Source organism: Salvia miltiorrhiza, chromosome 3 (genome assembly GCF_028751815.1).
Source record: "Salvia miltiorrhiza cultivar Shanhuang (shh) chromosome 3, IMPLAD_Smil_shh, whole genome shotgun sequence".
Taxonomy (NCBI): Eukaryota; Viridiplantae; Streptophyta; class Magnoliopsida; order Lamiales; family Lamiaceae; genus Salvia; species Salvia miltiorrhiza.
Genome location: NC_080389.1, coordinates 54,206,352 through 54,226,127, shown reverse-complemented (window position 1 = coordinate 54,226,127; position 19,776 = coordinate 54,206,352). Strand labels below are relative to the sequence as shown.

Sequence of the window (19,776 nt, the reverse complement as noted above, 5' to 3'; positions counted from 1 at the left end):
CTGGACCGGAAGTACTCTGAAGAAACCTTCTTTTTCTGTGAGTTGGAACAGAGCTCGTGCTCTGAAGGAACATGGCGGAATTGGAGTCAAATCTTTCTCTGACATCAATAATAGTTTCATGTTTCGGCTGGGTTGGCATATTATGAACATGAACAGCTTCGGATATCGGCTGCTTCGTCAGAAATATCTCACTCAGACCATGGATTGGGCTTCCCAATGGGCGAGTTCGTCGATTTGGACTGGTGTGAGAAGGACGATTCGGGAGATTGTTTCGAATACCTTCTGCACGATTGGCACTGGAGATACGATTTATTTTTGGAGAGATAATTGGCTCGGGTATCGGCTGATCGACAAAATTCAAATTCCGGATTTCATGACACCATATTACTCTCAGAAAATTTCAGACTACTACTTTGATAATAAATGGCACCTCACTTCTAGTTTTATACAGTCTTTCCCGCGCATTTCTCTAGACATCATATCTACCCCCATTCCTGGATTGGCGGACGACAGATCCTGGGTACACTCGGGTTTCGGGAACATTACAGCTGCCTCGGCCTTTGCTCACATTCGACCACATTTCCCTAAGGTTGACTGGGGCTCCTGGATTTGGGCCCCTTTTATCCCCGCTAGGCGATCTCTCTTGTCTGGCGCACTATTGTTGGCAAGCTTCCTACCTTTGATATGAATCGCCTCTTTGGTATTCAGGGGCCTAACCGCTGCACTTTATGCTCGGCAGCGGAAGAGACGATGGATCACATTCTGTTGAACTGTCCCTTCTCGGCTTCTATTTGGGCGGATGTCTTTCGTTGGTTTTTGATTGAGCAACCTTTGCCGTTGGACGTGGGCAGCATGATTCGCTTCTCTATCCACCAGAAGAACAGCAAACAAGTTGGCAATTTATGGAAAGCTGGGGTGGTCTCTCTCCTCTGGAGTCTCTGGTCTCACCGCAACAACGTCATTCACAAAAATTTAGCACCTTCGCGCCATTTGATTCTCAAGCAGGTTCGGGTTTTTCTTTCTGAAGCTGCCAACAATTTTGTCCTTGGTACTATGGCCAACTCGGTTTCTGATCTTCTCATTCTTAAGAATATCTCCATCGCTGGACAACCCAGGAAGCCTTTCTCCTATATTTACGTTGCTTGGCACCTTCCACCGCCGTCTTGGATTAAAATTAATACTGATGGTTCGGTTCGTGAAGGGAGGATTCATGCGGGGGGCGTATTTAGGAATGCCTTCAATGACGTTCTTGGTTGTTATCATTTCTCAGGCGGCCAGGGGGTTGCGTTCGAAGCTGAGCTCTTAGCTATTATTATTGCGATTGAATCTGTGCATCGTGCCAAATGGGAGAGAGTTTGGTTTGAGTCGGATTCTTCTTACGTGGTTCAGCTCCTTCAGTCGCTCTCTCAAACGGTTCCTTGGAGATTCAAGCCTCGGTGGCAGCTCGCTCTCTCCAAACTCCATACTTTCACATGGCGCATTTCTCACATTTTTCGTGAGGGCAACAGATCGGCGGATTTTTTGGCTTCTCAAGCTAGGGAAGAGGGTTTTTGGCCTCATGCCATTGCTGGTTTAAATGATTTTGTCAAAGAGGATGTTTCTATTCCATATTTTACTCGCTTCGCTTAATTTTTTTGGGTTTTTTTCTCTTCGTTCTGGATCGGTTTTGAGCCGGGAGGCCTAAGGGTAATGGTTCGGCCGGAATCCTTGAGACCTCCTAACTCAGCTCTGTCAACCTTGGTCCTTGACGAGTACTCTTTTTCCTCTACTGTTATGAGGTTTTAACGAGGCTCGGCCCTTAGTCTGCAGCTTTGTGCTTTCAAGGGTTTTCGGTTTTCCGTTGTTGTTTCTTTTTTTCTTTTTAATAAAATCTTATTTCAGCAGAGCATGATATTAGTGTATAATTATGTTTGAGTAAGTCTTTTGTTGGCTAAGAAAATTTTTGACTTAGTTTAGTTTGTATGAGTTTTTTAGTTTTCATATTTTGAGAAGACGATGATTGATAAAATGAGGTCTAATTGCTTTATGACCATTATGTGAAAGTTTGTCATGTTTTTTTTTAAGAGTTTTATAATGATACATGAAGTTTCATTAGAGTTTAGTACATGATAAAAGGGAATCTATATGTGTATAATGATTTATATGATGAATGAGATCGTGTTGAATAATTGAGTAATTTTGTGCATGAAAATGAAAAGAGAATTTTAATGATGCGTTCATTGAAACGTTTTACTAGAGATTTGAGGTTATGATGTAAGAAGAGAGTCAAGATTTGAGTATGATGAGCATTATAATGTGCCTGAATGTTTGTGAGTGTTATATGTGTTTAAAATGAGCTTTGATGAGTTTCCTTGAAGGAATGTTGAGTTGAGTATTTTAAGAGTTTGAGATGAGATTTTGGTGAATTTCGTAGGCCTACTGACCTACTGTGATCGACGGTTTTCAATGTCAAAAAAAAAAAAACTTTGAAAATTTTAATACCAAGTCTCTACATGAGTCTTGAGAACATCGGTAAAATTTCAAGTCAATTGGACTTCGTCTATTATTTTTATAAAATACAAAACCGAAACTGCACATTACTACCGAGAGTTTCAGAGAGCAGGGGAAAGAGTCATTCATTTCAGTAGCTTCCTGTGTGATCTAGCTTTCCACAATTTTATGGTATTAACCTTATTGTGTTATCTAGATATCCACAAAATTTGAGCCCAGTTTGACAACATTTACTATTTTTCAAAAATCCAAGTTTTCGATTGCTCAAAACTGTCGAATATGGTAGACTGTAGTAAAACAGTCATGTCTCCTACAATACTTGGAGTTTTTGACTCTACTTTTTTTTATATGAAAATAGACTCGAAGACCTTTCTTTTGGTATGAGTCTCGAGTCCAGGAAGTGTCGAAGTAAGAACAGGTTAGATTTTGAAGTTGAGTCAGTGTAAAAACAGAGCGTGTTTTGATAATGTTTGATTGTGTTTTCTTATATGCCTTATGTGATTGTGTTGTCTATGTGTTGAATGAGATTGGACGAGCCTTATATGAGAGATAAATCGAGACTTAGTACCATGATTTTCTTGAAACTTATCCTTGAACTTAAGGATTTGAGATGAGTGGAGAGTTTATATAGAGATGAGTAAAGAGATAGAATATGAGATAGAGCATGAGTTAAGGCTTTATGAGTATGGATTTTAAAAGGATTAAAATGTTTTAAATCAATTCCTTTTTAATGGAGTTTAAAATGCTTATTTAAGTCATTTATAAATGAATAATGAAAAATGCGTAAAGAAGTTCGTAAATGAGTCGCGGCATGAGATTTTCAATTTCCCTAGTAAACTAAGGAGATATTATGAAGGAACAAGCAATGAACGAGACTCTCACCACCGAGTCACTACAACAAATTGGAGAAGGAAAAAGTTCACGCACAAACAAGATATGTACACCACCTCAAGATGGAGGTAAAGAAAAAGGAAATGGAAGGAAAGCACTAGAACTAAACTTAAGGTATAACCCAACCCCAAGGCTAGTAGGCTCAAGCTAAGAGAGTGAATGCTTTGACTAAAGTGCCAGAAGCTACAACAAGAATAAAGTTGGAACGCCACCACAATGGAAACTTAGAAACCCCCATTAAATAATCATTTGGAAATGAGAAAATGAGTTTACATGGCAGAAGGAGTGCCATTAATCTTTAAGTGAAAGTTACCAAGATGATGAGAAAAGTTTGATATTAGAATTCCCTAGTCAAATCTGAGAAGGTGACTTAGGACGAAGGAAACAATTAAGGTAGTTCACCACTTTACTAAGATGAAGTGGGTGAAAGAATGTTGTTAGGTCCTGAACTGGTCCAACAGATGGTTGAGCAGGTCGACCACATCAAGCAAAGAATCAAAGAAGCTCAAGATAGACAAAAGTCTTACGCCGATAAACGCCGATCGGAGTTAGAATTCAATGTTGAGGATCGAGTTTTCCTCAAAAGTTTCTCCCTCAAAGGGAGTTATACGTTTCAGAAAGAGGGGCAAGTTACGACCCCGTTATATAGGACCTTTTGAGATCCTAGATAAGTTAGGCCTTTGTAGCCTATAAGTTGGCTCTGCCACCAAGCATTGTGGATGTATACAATACGTATAACACCTCGCAATTAAGAAAGCATGTGATTAAGCAAGATAAAGTAGTCCTAGCCAGGACCTAAGTTGTGATGAGAAATCAGTCCAGATACTTGATCGCAAGATTCAAGTTTTACGAGGCAATAATATTGTTCTCGTCATGTAGTGGAACCATCACAGGATGGAAAAGGCCACAAAAAAAAAAAGATGAATGAAACGAATGACTAGTATCACAAGATAGAATACCGGATATGCAATTCCGAGGACGGAATTTTTATAAGGAGGGAGGGATGTAATACCCCGTTTCCCTGAGTTAAATTTAGAATTTATTTTCGAAATTTAGAAGTAAGATGATTCACGCCGGATATAAAGAAAATGAATTTATTTTAATTCCAACAAACGATTTGCAAATTTTTTTTCAGTCATTTAAATTCTTATGCATTTCATATTTATTTTAATTTAGTATTCAAGCATTTTCACGAGCTTTTAGTTAGCAAACTCTGAAGAATTATTACAATTTTCATAGTACAACCCGGAAGATTTTTTTTATTTTATTTTACTTTCCTTCACCTACTCTTCCACACCCACCTACTTTCTCCACCTTTCCTCCCACTTTCAGCTACTCCCACCATCTAAAGTAGAGATTCCTCGACCTTTCCTCCCACTTTCAGCTACTCCCACCCATCTAAAGTAGAGATCAATCACCACTTCATTTCTCTCCACTTCCTTTCTCTCCTCAAGTCACGCTGCTTTCAATCAAGATTCAAGGTAAGGGGGATTTTTATTTATTCATCCCTTTCATTATTTTCTAAAATCCATTCTTACACTATGTAAATGTTTATGCAGAATTGGCATACCTTCATCACCTTCCTCAAGGTTTTCCTAACTGAAATTCTCTCACTATTAATTCATCATCCTCACTTATTGTTACTACAAGACACGTTCAGAGCACCACCAACACACACGAGAATTCACAGAACCATGAATACGTTATGAGTTGTTCTTGAATTGAAATTACTGTACAGATAACTGAAGGAAGAATAATAATTTACAGATCTAGAGGCTTTAATAAGAAATTGTCATTAAACAATTTACAGTTTAGTAATACAAATCTGCCCTAATCCTACTTTTAATTGTGGTTAAATTTTTGTGCTAAGCCCATGTGTATGTGTGAGAGTGTCGAGGGCAGAAGTCAGCGGCCGGGGAGGCTCGCCGGTGATGGCGCAGCGGCGGCAGACCCGCCGTTGACTCTAACCTGTCGAATAAAAAAAGGGGGAGAGATATCCGTTTTTATTTGAAAATGAGAGATTAAAGAAAGAGGAAATGAAATTAAGGTTTATTTTTTTTTCCGGCGACAAAGGCGGCGGCGCACCGCGGTGGGGCGTCTGCTGTCCTGTTTCCGACGGCAGCGTGGCTTACGCCGAGGCCATGCACATGTGAGAGTGTGACAGAGAGTGAGAGGAGATGGAGACGGTGGCCATTCGGCCGGAGAGGAGGGGCAGGCGGCAGCGCACCACGGCGGGGCGTCTGCTGTCCTGTTTCCGTTAACAGAGAATAACGAGCGAGGGAAAAAGGTTTGAGAGAGATGGTCGGGGCTGAGATGGTGGTGAGCGGCTGGACAGCGGGGCTGTTCGGCGGAGGACGACGGCGGTGGTGGTGGCTACGAAAGCTGCTACTGCCCGGCCGAGGCAGGGGAGGGATACGGCGGTCGGCGGCGGCTCATCGCTGTTGTCCGTCCGGCGCAAGTAAAAGGGTTGGAGGCAGTGGTGGCCGGCGGCGCCTACCGTCGCCGGAGAAGGGAAGAAAAGAGAGGGGGAGTGTGTGCAGCGCAGCTGCTGCGTGTAATGTGTGTGTGCGTGTGATGTGTGTGTGGGTGTGATAAATGAAGATGGATTTAGGGTTGGGCCCAAAGAAGGGCTGTTTTTTTTAAGGAAGTGGGCCGATTTTAATTGAGTTTTGGGCCGAGGCTTGGGCTGTAGTCATTTATTTATTTACATGCTTGGGTTTAGTTTTATTCAAATATTGGGCCTTTGTTTTATTTATGTGGGCTGCGAAATTTTTGAACATGGCCCTTACATTTAATTATTTTGGGCAGTCCATATTTTAATTAATTAGACTTCTTTGAGTTTGATTAATTATTTTCAAAGACTAGTTTTCATAATAATATCATATTATTATTATGTGCATATTTTAAGTAAGTACTTATTATATGCTAAGCATGACATGAAATTGCATTTATACTTGCAATAAAAGTATTTAATTGGTTTTAATTATAATTCCAATTATTAAAGAAAGATGAGTAAGAATATTGTTGGTGTTCTTAACTCAAGAGAAATATTTTCAAGTATTTATTTATTAAATTTTGAAAACCCGGCTAAGTGAATCATAGAATGTTAAGCACTACACCATGACTTAAGATTAGATACAAGGAGACCTATTGAGAATAGATTTCTTGTAGGCTTCGAGCATCAGAAGGATTAGCACTGCTATTCCGATTCAGAGATAAGGTTAAACGACAGGCTTTGCCTATACAGGTGGGCATTACTTTTACTATACGTATATAGAGATCCCCTGCGTGTCGTAGGCCTCTTATACGAATATATGCATGAGATGATTTTAACTGTTAATTTCAGTTTATTATTATGCCCAAATGATAAATGACTCTTATGAAATAAAAGTGAAATGTTTATGAAATGAAATGAAATGTTTATGAAATGATTGACTGCCAAAAATGTTTATGTTTTTATATGTATCCTATCTGTGTTGGTTCGCCAACTTTAAAGGAAATCCAATTGGGATCCTATGCTAGACAAAGGTCGCTAGCTAGGGTTAACGTGTACACTTATGGAGACCGCGAGTCGCTTGCGACCGGTCTTGGCGTCCGTGGTAAGGAGGCCTCCTTCCCGGCGCGTGATAGAAAGGAACAGATATGGATCATATGAAGGAAAATGATCGGCCGATCGACTTTATGAAAATGAAAGAAATATTTTAGTAAGCGCAGGTCATTTAAGAAAACCCCTGTGTGTTACTGTTATGGCAGTTCAATTTATATATGTATGCATGAATGTATTTTCGGCTATGCCCACTGAGTATTTTTATACTCAGCCCTGCATGTATTTCTAAATGTGCAGGTTGAGCAGTTGATGGAATGGAATGATGTTGAGCGGGTGTTCCTTTGACATTTCAAGAAATGTAACCTTGAGTATACATCTTCATATGTATATCTCACACGTTTTCCGCTGCAAAACACTTTGATTAGGATAGCTCTATGATATGAAGTTGTGATACGTGTTATTGGGTAACCACCTTAATCAGTTCTCAATTATGTGTATCCAAATAATCATATATGATCCTAGCATTTTATCTATGAGTGACATTTCCATATACTTTAATGTTAAGTAATTGTCCATTTCCATTTCTTATTGTTCACCCCAAGTCATAACCCCGGTTAACCTGTCATTGGGATAGTGGGCTGTGACAGAAAAGCTCCATTGAGCCTTTGCACAATGATTTTGTGATCACAATTGGTTGTGAACACTAGCCTCCTGGCTTCATTGTCTTGTATATACCGCTTGAAGCTTTGCAGAAATTTATTTCCGAATAATATATCTGCTCCGGTATCATGGAAATAAATTGGTGGAGTCTTGACCTTGTACCAAGGTGTCTGTCCTGCTCCGCCGATCAATATTTCCGTTTGTTTTACTCCTTTTGATAGAAGCAAAATCTTTTTGGAGAAATCCCTTCCTGCAATTTGAGGTAGATCTTCTTCCACTTCTGCTGGAAAGACTCCTCGTTTTGCTGTACAGATTCCTGCTCCCGAATCCACATAAGCAGCAAAATATTCTGCTTTGAATTTCTCATATAACATCCCTACAGAGATGTATATCGAGAATGGACTTGTCATTGGATCATCAATCTTTGGCGTCCGATTGTGATCTCCATTCCTCCTGATTTCCATGACCATGAAATCTCGTCCTAAGATCAGGACATCTGCTTCTTGTCCGGCTTGGCCTTCGGTTTGGATTTCAAAACCTCCAACCTCCAGAGTTCCGATGTATCGGTTGTCTCCTGGATTTGCCAAATAATACAACGAGCTACAAGGAAATTTGTTCTCCTTGTTAGTTGTATCAAATCTTGTGGAAACCTATCTCCATCCTTCGGGACATTTAAGCTTGACTTTCATGTCCGAAACTGGGGTTTCCTGAATCGCCCTTCTCTCATACGAATGAGAGAAACTTCTTGTTATAGGCCCTGAAGTTAGCCTATTTCCTTGGAATGATAGCCTTGGTGCTCCCAGTCTGAGACTTTGGGTATGGCTAAGCACCGGCTTGTCTCCAATGTCGATGTCGATTTCTCTGATCTGAGGAATCTCCACTCGGTTTGGACTGACTGCCTTGGCCACCTCCTTGAATATTTCTGGAATTTCAATATATTCTTTTCCCAGAAATAATTCTGTGTGATGGGAATTTGATAAGGCATACGAGACTTGATAAGTCAATGAGTATGGCCTATTTCCATCTATCAAATATTCCTTCTTCTTGTAGTCCTGATATAGAGTCAGGGCTCGGCTGAAGGATGAATCTTGCAGATTATAAGCGATTTGTGGATAGAACTCGGTTATAATCTTCTTGGCATAGAGATTGCCTGAAAAAGCTCCAAGAACTGCTTCTCTAGCATCTCTGATCCTTTTGTCGCAGAGTGCGACGTCAATTGGTTGGTCTGTCCCTGGGGAAAGGGAAGATTTGATTACCAACTGAATTGCTCCAATATGAATCCATTTCATCGTACTTGCGACTTCTGGCTTCATTTTCTTGAGATCCTGCCTAATTTCTTCGGCTGGAACCAGCTGAATTTCCACCTGATTACTTGTGATCTCAATTGGAAGCACCATTTCTTGGTTTGTGACGCCAAAATAGACATGATGCTTCCTTTTAGTTGGAATCAAGCTAGATATAACTCGATTCAATCTTCCATTGGAAAACCCTTGATAGGTTTGAACCTCTTCGGTTTCCTTCTTGAGTTTTCTAACGAGCCTCTTCACCACTTCTTCTTGTGGAATCAGGAAATGGCTGGTAAATCCATTCTGATTCTCCTTCTGGGTGTGGTGAACCTCTTGCTCCTCTTTATTCTGACTCGTCTCCGGTTGATCCATCGGTCATCTCCGAATCCTCAGAACTAAAGATCTCTTCTTGCTCGTATATACTCTCATCAGAGGATATATCTTCGAATTGATACACGGGTATCAATTTCTGATGGTAGATAGCGTCTTCGATATCCGGTGTGGATTCGAATCTTCTTATCTTCATTTTCTCGTTGTCTGGGCAATTGGTTGAAATATGCCCCTTTGCACCGCACGACCAGCAGTTGCAATCCTTGAAACTTTCATTTGCTTTGGCCTGAGTGCGCCTGAAAGTTTTCCTCACCGGGATTCTCTTTTGATTTGAGAATCGGTTTCTTGATGGTCCGCTCCGTTGGCCTGACTTGTAAGAGCGTGCCTTCTGTTTGGTCCACATAGTTCTTGGCTTCCAAGAACTCATTCTGGACTTTCTTTCATAGGGTTGATACCTATGTTTCTTTCGGCTCCTCTTTTGATACAGCAACTCAGCACCAATCTCTGTTGGAAGATCAATGTTGTCGCACATCAATGGAGATTTCTTGTTGAGTCTTCTCAACCGCTTGAGATTCCTCTGGTCCGCCGCCTTCTGGCACCATTCGGACAGCTTCTTGTGAACATAAGACATCCTCCTTGAAGCACTGTCAAGTGGATATCCTCCTGGTGAAACATACTCATTGATGAGCATTTCCCTCCATGGACTTGGAAGCTTTGGAAAGAAAAGGTCCATAGCCGTCTGATCTTCTACTTCCCCCATATGGACATATAGGGTGTATAGACGCAAAAATTCATTGAGAGCTTTTGGCTCTAGCACTATCAACCTTAGATTGTAAAGTGCCTGTTGATATTTCTTGCGCTTCTCTTCTGCGGATCCTTCGAAAAAACCCATTCCCAAGAAATGGATTTTAATTTGTTTAGTAATTTCCTTAATGATGTCATATAAGGACGTGCTACTAAACATTTCCTCCCTGGTTGGAACTTTAAGTCCTTCCCAGTATAATTTTGTCATCCCTGCCAAGCTAGCTTCGAAGACTCTGGCAAATTCCTTTTTGTCGTAATCGATTGTGGCAATCACGACTTTCAATGATGAAGCCCATTCGTCGATGAGACCCTCCCATTCTTTGAAACTGGCTTCGTCAAGGTTGAGAATCAATCCGTATGGATGGATTGGTTCAAGGGTGACCTTTCCTACAGGAGTATCCTGCATCTGAGGCCTCCGTCGCCTGGTTCGTTGGAACTGGCTTGCATCGTCTTGAGCTGACCCCTTCTTTGACGATTCTTCTTGAGGCTCTGTTTTGGGAACCTCATCTCCTTGGTTCATCTTCAGATCAACCATATTGAGGTTAGCAAAAGATTCTGCTAACTCTTGTAGATCTTCTAATCCGATTCTGTCAAGGCTATCCATGATATTTGCCTTTCATAATTCGGATTATGTCCTCCGGCTGCAACTCTTTGGGTGTTGCATCGAATAGAGATGTAGACGTCGGGTCTTTGGACCATTGATTCCGAATTTTTCCGGAACATGGTTTTCGCCTTTCGATCTCCTCCATTCTTTTCTGGATATCACGCAAGAGGGTTAAAATTTCCTCTTGTTTGAGTGATATTCTGCTCAGCTCTATCGGTAGATCGTACAGCTTGACGCCATAATATTCCACCGTCTTTTGGATCTCCCGCAAGTTGACGTTGTCGGAAGAACTTGGTTCGATCTTTTGGTAGCTTGGAAAAGCTACTCCCGCCTTGTCTTTTGGTTCCATCAATCGTGCGACTGATGGGCCTCGTCTCTGGTTCGTTCAATCGCCGTTCTGGTCGCGGCGAGTCCCATGAGGTTCTCATGGTAGAATTGAATACTCGTGATGATATCACGAATAATCTCGACATCTTCTCCTCGTCGTACGTTGGTAACGAGGGCTCGATTGTTCCAGTTGAGTCCGTCTAGTAGACGGGTAATTTCGCTCTCCAAATTTTGGAGAGTGTTCCTGTATGGTACACATCTCGGACACTCGTCCGGATCCATAATTTTCAGTGGAGTCTCCTCCCACATAGGTTAATTATAAAATAAATTAAAAATAATATAATTCCTCTATAAAAACCCGCTCTGATACCATTTTCAACAAGGATCTTTTTGAACTGTTTTTTGCTTAAAGGTACGTGGCGTTGTCTCACAGTCCAGACCCAGATTACCAGGTAATCTATCGGGCACGAGGAAAGTTTCCAGCCGATATACCTTTCAAGCCCAATTTTAATGCATATAATGAAGTATAGAGAAATTCTTGGAAATAGCAATTCAAAGGGTGGAAATAGCCAAAGGGCAAAGTTGTCCAAAGTGGGTATATTTTGTATGTTTTAAAATAGGTGGGTACATTTTAGGTTTTATCTATGAAAAAGGGTATTTTCAACCATTAACCCAAAAAAAATACTACTAATCTCTTTTTCTTGTTTAGTTTGTTTGATTGAAACTTTGAGATATTCAAAATCCTTGATTATTTTTATCATTTAAATTAGTTTTGTTTAATTCTTATCCCACTAAAAAGATGAGATTGGGGTAATCCAACTCTTGAGGACAAAAATATTCAATCATTCATTTTATCAATAATGCAAAATAAACACTCCTTAGTAAATTTACAAGCAATGAACTCCCTCCCCGTACCAAAAAAAGTAAAATAAAATAAAATAATTGGAAGTGGTTGAACATCACAAGAGTCAACAGCAAGTGGAAAGGAGATTAATTAGAAGTCAGCCGTGTTGAACGGATCAAATCCATGGCCTGCAAACACACCGACCGCGCAAAGGAATAATGATAATATATAAGTTGATGCTTACTTGTAAGTCGTGTGATGAAGAAGTCTCTAAAGCTCAGAATACAGAAGCATTATATTAGCAAATATATATAGGAATAAGTGATACATGGAACAAGTAATATACACATTAGAGATGCATATTTCATTCTTATATAACTTGGTTGACAATGAGAGTAGTGTTCCACGATTGGGGCAGAAGCAGATGTATATTCCAAATCCATTCAAGAGAGAGTTGTGGATTTCTGAAAGAGTAGCGTTGGTACCAAAATTAATTGAATCCCAGCAATTCGCACATTTCTGGGGCTGCATGATGCCAACCCTTAGAGGCACAATCAGTAACATTTGTATAGAGTCTTCAATGGATATGGGCAATTAACACCCCATACCATTATTCCACTTTCACCTTCATACAAAAAATAAAGATTTACAGAAGAGCAGATATCGTCATTGTTTAGTTGATTGCTTTGACATAGTATTTGCGAGAGTTGAGAGTGATGGAGGTGCATACAAATTCATATCCACGATCACCGCAGTGCTTGACTGCTTGGGTTCTTATTGTTCACCCAATTTCGTATATTCTATACTATTATGTGACAAAAAACAAAAATATTGTGTTTGTATTGGTCAAGCGGTAAGAGGTCAAAAGTCTTGGGTTTGAGTCGCCTGTGGCGCGGTCTTTTTTTTGTAAATTTACCACACAAAAAAAAGAAAAAGAAAAAAATACTCAGCTACAAAAGAGAACTAGTTCTTAATGAAACATACGAACTGGATTCTTAATGAAACATGATTTCAATATTTTGGTGTTTTTTCAATCATCTCATAGATACACTTGTTTCTGATTCTTATGTGGTAGTACACATGTGGATGGATCAAATTAAATTTTGTTAAATAATGTGGCTGTTGTTTAATTTTTTCAAAGTTTAGTCTGGCAAAGGGACTTGTTGATTGTGTTTTAGAGTGCCGGAATTTGGGGGTTTGGCTTAGCTCACTTGTCATATTTTCCTTCTCTCCGTCGACTGTAAACAAGTAATTATGGCAAATTGAGGTTACTCTGAGCTACTTCACTTATGAAAGAAACACACTTACTTCGCCTTCTTACGATTTCATAGTTGAGCTGTACACACTTGCTGATTGTCACATACTCTATTATTTCATGAAATCTTAAAAAATGTTTGTGCTAGTAAAGGATATAGTGGTGCGTTGAATAAAACCTGAATTTGGATGGGATGACAAACTTGTTATGATTGAGTGCTATCTGCTGTTATGAATACACCTACTGATTTTGTACTATCAATTTTACCTGTCCGTTGATCTCATCTTTCTATAGCTTGCTGCCATGAATCAATTGAGGAATATAGGCAAACCAGAAGCAGAGTCAATATTTCAAGTTTTTCAGCAGACCGTATCTCTGATGGAAGCAGAGTCAACAACTCTACAAGTTATAGTCAAGGGACTCTGTCGTTTTCTTTAGCTCGGGAAGTTAGAGCATTGACACCTTAGAGCATCCACAATGGTGAGCCAAGGTGGTTGCACAATTGTGGTCCCCACTCCTATTGCACCCACTCTTCACAATGGGATAGCCCACTCTTGGCTCACTAGATTTACTTTTTATTTTCTATTTATTTTTATTTTTATTTTTAATTTAATTTCACGTTAAAGTGAAAAACTAAAATTTCATTAACTTTAAAAATTAAGCCTACATTGATTGAAAATTAAAATTGCAATACAATTAAATAAAGTTCTAAATTACTTAAAATAAAAAAAAAACATAAAAAAGAGAACCACCTAAAATCTATGGGAGATTGTTGCGTTGCTTGATTTCCGCCACCTTAGCCAAGTGAAACGCCAACTCGTCGGGATTCATTTGAGACGTGTCCCTACTCATCAACATGCTATCGACGAGGTCACGTTGAGTTTGAGAGAATACTCTCATTACCTTCACCATCTCCGCCATGTACCCGAGAGCTCAGGTATTTTCCTCCGACGTCTCCTCCACCTTCTTCTTGCATTTTCTTTTGTCTTCTCTTGGCCGCCTTTTGCCATTGGGGCCGTGTGGAGATACTTTGGTCGCTAGAAGTCGTTGTGCCCTGACCGTCAGAGCCCTTCGAGCATTTATCCGAGTGGACATCCTGGCCGATGCTTCCGAATTTCTTGGACTCGCGCAATACCTTCCATGCATACGGATACCTAAACTTAGCTTGAAACTCGGCGATCCACATTTTTCTGTTTGCTCGATGATTTGATCATCACTCATGCCGGATGCCCAATTATCGCGGCATTTTTTGTACAAGGCCTCCCACCTCTTACAGTCCTTCGCCACGCGTTGAAAGTGTGACTTGATTTGCTTGGTGTCGCGTGTAATAGCTCCTTGGGGCCTTTGAGCATTGTAGGCTGTGCAGATGGCGCCCCAATACTCCTTTCCTTTTTGATCGGTCCCCACCACAGAGTCGTGGGTGTGCTCGAGATACAAACGACATATGAGTATCGTTTCAGCCGGACGGTAGTTACCACGTTGTTTGGTGGTCGCCGGCATAGAAGCAATCTCCTCCACGTCGGGCTCGGGGTCGGCCTCCGCAGCAAATCGAGCGTTCAAATTGGTGGCCGATTGAAAGGCATTTGATTCTTGCGTGAACGGCGAGAATCCTTGGCCGGATGTATTTGATTCGCCGGGAAATGAATTTTGAGGGTGTTCACGCCAATAATTTTTCCAATCTCCTTCCATGGTTTTGTGAGAGTATAAATTATAGGAGATTAAGTATAGTAGTAGTAGGAGGAGATGAAATAGGGAATGAACATATTTATATAAGCAAAATAAGAAGAAGAAAAAAAAAGAGGGGGGCAATGGCCGAAAAAAAGGCCAAAACCCAACGTCTCTCTTCCAGATTTTTCAATTTTTGATTTTTTTTAATTGTAAAATACGAAAAAGTGGGAGGTGGGCACACGTGCCTGAGGCTGCACCCGGAGCGCCCCAGTGCTTCGCCTCTTTGCACTGCCGGTGCGGCATTGGGGAGGGGTGCAATAAATGAGAGCTCGCACCGGCTATTGAGCCCCCATTGTGGCTGCTTTTAGCCCTTCCTTCACATTGGAGGCTCTAAAATGAGCTCTTAAAATTTTATTTTTTATTTTTCCAATTTAAATGCATTTCAAACTTAAAATAAATATTGCCTTTTGAAAATATTTCTTCATTAAATTGAAATTCAAACATTGCCATAATTAAAAAAATACAATAATTAGAATTAATTAGTTTTGAATTACAATAAAAAAAATAGTTTCATCCTCGATGATTCTTGACTTCCTCAACAAGTCTCTTGTGAATGACCAATTCTTCCGCACCCATTTTCGATTTGTTTGCTTGGAGCATTTGGAGGTTGAAAGCTTCGCGTTGAGTCCAACTAAGAATCTCCGTGGAGTCCACGACTCTATCCATTGCCGTGTAGTATTTTTTCCTTGCATTGAGGACTCGACCTTCTTATCTTTCCCCTTATCTCGTTTGGCCACCTTTTGACCTATAGACCTCGTTGTCTACCCCCATCAGAACCTTTCAAACGTTTCGAAGAGTGGACGCCCTCGCCGCTCGATGCGAAACGTTGACATTCGCGGAGAACTCGCCAAGCTTGGACGCGGAGAACTCGACATTCGCGGAGAACTCGACATTCGCGGAGAACTCGCGGAGAACTCGCCAAACTTCAAATCTAGCCTCACATGGAGAATCAAGGTAGGCTATTTTTTTATACTACAGAATAACTAAAAGATAAACATTTAATTGTTTTGTTGCTAATAGTTGGACGAATTTCCATTACTTTTTGTATTAATCCATTGTTTCGTAGCCAGTTATAGATCGATTTCGGAATCCAAAACTATATTCTATGTTTGAATCAAAAACTATATTCTTTCGTTTGAAAACGTGGGATGTATGTATGTATCGTGCCTGATTTTCCATTATAAAAATCCACTACTTCAATGTCTGGCATCATGCATTATTGTTGGGTGGAAATATATTATCTGCCAAGTTAGAACCAAATTGGTTGGTCTAATCAAGCACGATTTGTGATTTAGTTAATGTGTCTTTCAATATCACTATGTCTGATTCTAACTTTATGTGTAATTGCCAAGTTAGTAGAAATTATATTGGTCGATTATGCGAATGTAAGAGTAGGAGTTTGAATTATCACATGAATTTTTATGTCAGATGCTGTGAATGAACAAGGACAAGACAACCAATCTCAAACATATATGCCTATAGCTGATGACGTTTCCAGGCTGCCATATGTAGGGCAAGTGTTCAGTTCTTTAGACGAGGCATTTGACCTATATGGATTGTATGGATATTCATGTGGGTTCGATGTCCGCAAAGGCACGACTAGGAAAGGCAAATATGGTCAGATAATATATCAAACATTTGTTTGTATCAGGGAAGGAATTAACCCGGGTACCAATGATGAGCATGCAGAGACGCAATCAAAAACTAAAAAGAGGCGACGTAGACCCTCTACCAGGTGCGATTGTAGAGCAAATGTCATAATGAAAAGACGGGACAGCGGTGAATACTTTGTTAGCGTTTTCAATGAAGCTCACAATCACAAATTAATTTCTGAAGATTGTCGCCATTTCATGAAATACAATCGGAAGGTCGATTCTTCACATCAACTGATTATGCTTAAATGTGCTAAGGTTAATATTAGCCCAATGCGTGCATTTAGACTATTCAAAGAATTGGTTGGAGGCTATGAATATGTGGGGTGCACAAGCAATGATTTCAAAAAAAAATCATACCAAATGAACAGTTATCCTGATGGCTCCGATGCTCAGTTGTTGTTGGACAGATTAATCACTAATCGTGATCTTGATGACCAGTTCAAGGTTGAGTACCTGCTAGATGAATGTCAGAAGGTGAAGAGCATATTCTGGAGCGATGCCATTGGTGTACAAAACTATAACATTTTTGGAGATTATGTTTCATTTGATGCAACATACACTACAAATCGGTACGTGCTTTAACATATTATTTAATACACATACTTATGCATACCAGATGAACATCACTCTATGTTTGAATTTTAATTACATTTTATCTTGCAGATACAGCATGATATTTGTACCATTCACCGGGAAGGACAACCATGGTGGTTGCGTTACATTTGCAGCCGGGTTACTAACCAGGGAGGATGTGCATTCATACTCATGGATCTTGAAATTTGTCGACTGCATGGGCCACAACCCAACCATGTTGATAACAGACCAAGATCCGGCATTGAAAATTGCTGTTGAAAACGTTATGCCTGATACAAGACACAGATTCTGCATGTGGCACATAATGATGAAGGTAGCACTGAAGCTTCCAATATCACTTCGGGAGAATGCTGATTTGACGAGCATATTATATGATGTGGCTTGGTCGGAGTTGGATGAACCTAGCGAGTTTGAAGAAAAGTGGTTAGGGGTCATAAATGAATATGGTCTGGCAGACAATTCGTGGTTTTCAGACATGTTCTCCAAGCGCAAGTATTGGATTCCAGCATATTTCCGTGATTTGAGGATGAGCGGACTTTTCAGAATTACGTCCATGTCAGAAAATGAGAATAGTTTTTTCCGTAAATATTTGAATCGGAATTCTAACTTGGCTTCTTTCTACATCCACTATGAAAGTGCTATGCAGGCTCAGAGGCATTTCTACAAACAATTGTGCATGACTGACCAGACAACCACTCCTAAATTGAAGACACACACGCCTATAGAGCAGCATACGAGTCGCATCTATACCACGAAGATTTTTTTGGATGTGCAGATAGAGATCACCGAGGCATTCAACCATTGTCGCATAAAATCCATGGACACAGCACACGAAGACCATATGTATGCAGTGGATGACCGATCCAATGGGGTGCCCAATGTTGCTTATAATATGGTAGCCGATACCTTTATCTGTTCTTGCAAATTATTTGTGAAGAAAGGATTGGTATACAGACACATGTTTGTTGTGATGCATAACATTGGTCTCAAAGCTATTCCTGAGAAGTACATTCTTGATAGGTGGCGGTAGAATGTTGGAGCACATTTAATTTCAAATGGCCAAACACAAGCAAGCAATAAGCCGCTAATGTCAGAGGTATTTAGATGCATTGCAATCACTGATGGGAATGAGGAATTATCTACTTCGCTCATAGCTGAACTTAAGAAATGGGCAGATGCAAACGAGCCCCGGTCTTTGAATTCTGCAAATTCAAAGGAAAGAATCTTTCAGATGTTCTACAGTTCCAAACTACCCACTGAAATTACTATTCATCCACCCGATCCTGTAAAAACCAAAGGTAGTGGAAAGCGTTTGAAGTCAACATATGAGAAAGAACTTCAGAAGGCCAAGAAACCAAAGAGGTTGTGTCGGAAATGTGGACTTAGGGTGCGTCACGACTCGCGCAATTGTGGCAAAGTAATTGAGGAGGACAATGAAGATGAATAATAATCATATTTGAATTTGAATTTTTATTAGATAAATTGAGTTTTAGAGTATGCTACATTGATGCACATTTTATTTATTTTCTATATTTTGAATAACATAAAGCGAATTCTTTTGGTTTTATTAGATGTTTTATTATATGTTTTTAATTGTTTTATTAGAGTAAGCCTTAATCCTTATGAATTTTAGCTACATTTAAATGAATAAGTCATAGTTGTAAACGAATTACTCCTGCTAAAATCAATCAATTCTGCAGTGCATCTCCTAGAACCACATCTGCTTCGCACAAATATACTTAATTCACGCAAAAATATACTTAATTCGTGCATAAAATGAGTAAGCTTCTCAGTATTACTAAGGAAATAACTATTCATCCTCCTGATCATGTTAAGACCAAAGGTAGTGGCAAGCGGCTTAAGTCAACCTATGAGAAAGAGCTTGAGAAGGTTATTCATACGCCTGCATAAAATATGCATGAATATTCACGTTGCTATAGAGGATATTCATACGCATAAAACTGCTACAATTATTATTTATGAATATTCACGTTGCTATAAAGGTTATTCATACGCATACAAAAAAAATTCACGCCCGTAGTTATATTCGCATTATGCCACATGACACATCTCTATAATGTGGTAAGCTAACTATTCATCCTCCTGATCATGTTAATACCAAAGGTAGCGGCAAGCGGCTTAAGTCAACCTATGAGAAAGAGCTTGAGAAGCTTATTCATACGCATGCCTAAAATATGCATGAATATTCACGTTGCTATAAAGGTTATTCATACGCATAAAACTGCTACAATTATTATTTATGAATATTCACGTTGCTATAAAGGTTATTCATACGCATGCAAAAAATATTCGCGCCCGTAGTTATATTCGCATTATGCCACATGACACATATGTATAATGTGGTAAGGCAAAATATTCATGCACAACTAGCAACATATTCACACACATTCTCAAAGTGTTATCGTCGTCCCTTATAGCTGAACTCCAGAGATGGGCAGACGTGAAACAACCTCAATCTTCGATGTCTGCAAATGCTAGCGAAAGAATGTATGCTAAAATTATTAATTATGCATCAGACACTGTATGAATCAAATAATCACTTATCTAGTGTTTGCACAAACCACAAAAAAAACTTTTACGCATTTCCCACTAAATTATAATTACTACTTCAAACAATAATTAACTCTCTAACCCGTCAGATTTCCAAATTATAAAAAATTAAAAGACACGACTTAATTCATTAAAGTAATGAATTATACCAACACCTTTAAAAAATAAAACAACAGACATGTGTCTAATC

The 19,776-nt window shown here is 39.7% G+C and overlaps 1 protein-coding gene and 1 long non-coding RNA gene across 2 annotated transcripts; both read left to right on the top strand.

The window, feature by feature from the left end:
• The first annotated feature begins 6,362 nt into the window (after positions 1–6,362).
• LOC131014438 (uncharacterized) lies at positions 6,363–7,509 on the top strand. The gene is made up of 2 exons (XR_009098210.1): positions 6,363–6,628; positions 7,226–7,509. It is a non-coding gene; the product is annotated as an uncharacterized LOC131014438 (long non-coding RNA).
• A 7,776-nt stretch (positions 7,510–15,285) lies between these two features.
• Positions 15,286–18,045, top strand: LOC131019002 (protein FAR1-RELATED SEQUENCE 5-like). The gene is made up of 4 exons (XM_057947688.1): positions 15,286–15,438; positions 15,518–15,720; positions 16,265–16,990; positions 17,085–18,045. Exons 1-4 carry the CDS (start codon positions 15,286–15,288, stop codon positions 18,043–18,045), a joined length of 2,043 nt encoding a protein of 680 aa, XP_057803671.1.
• The last annotated feature ends 1,731 nt before the right edge of the window (positions 18,046–19,776 follow it).

Coding starts and splice junctions, on each gene's coding strand:
- LOC131019002 (XM_057947688.1), top strand. CDS start 15,286: ATGATTCTTGACTTCCTCAACAAGTCTCTTGTGAATGACCAATTCTTC. Junction 15,721..16,264: donor GCCTCACATGGAGAATCAAG/GTAGGCTATTTT, acceptor TGACGTTTCCAG/GCTGCCATATGTAGGGCAAG. Junction 16,991..17,084: donor GCAACATACACTACAAATCG/GTACGTGCTTTA, acceptor TTTATCTTGCAG/ATACAGCATGATATTTGTAC.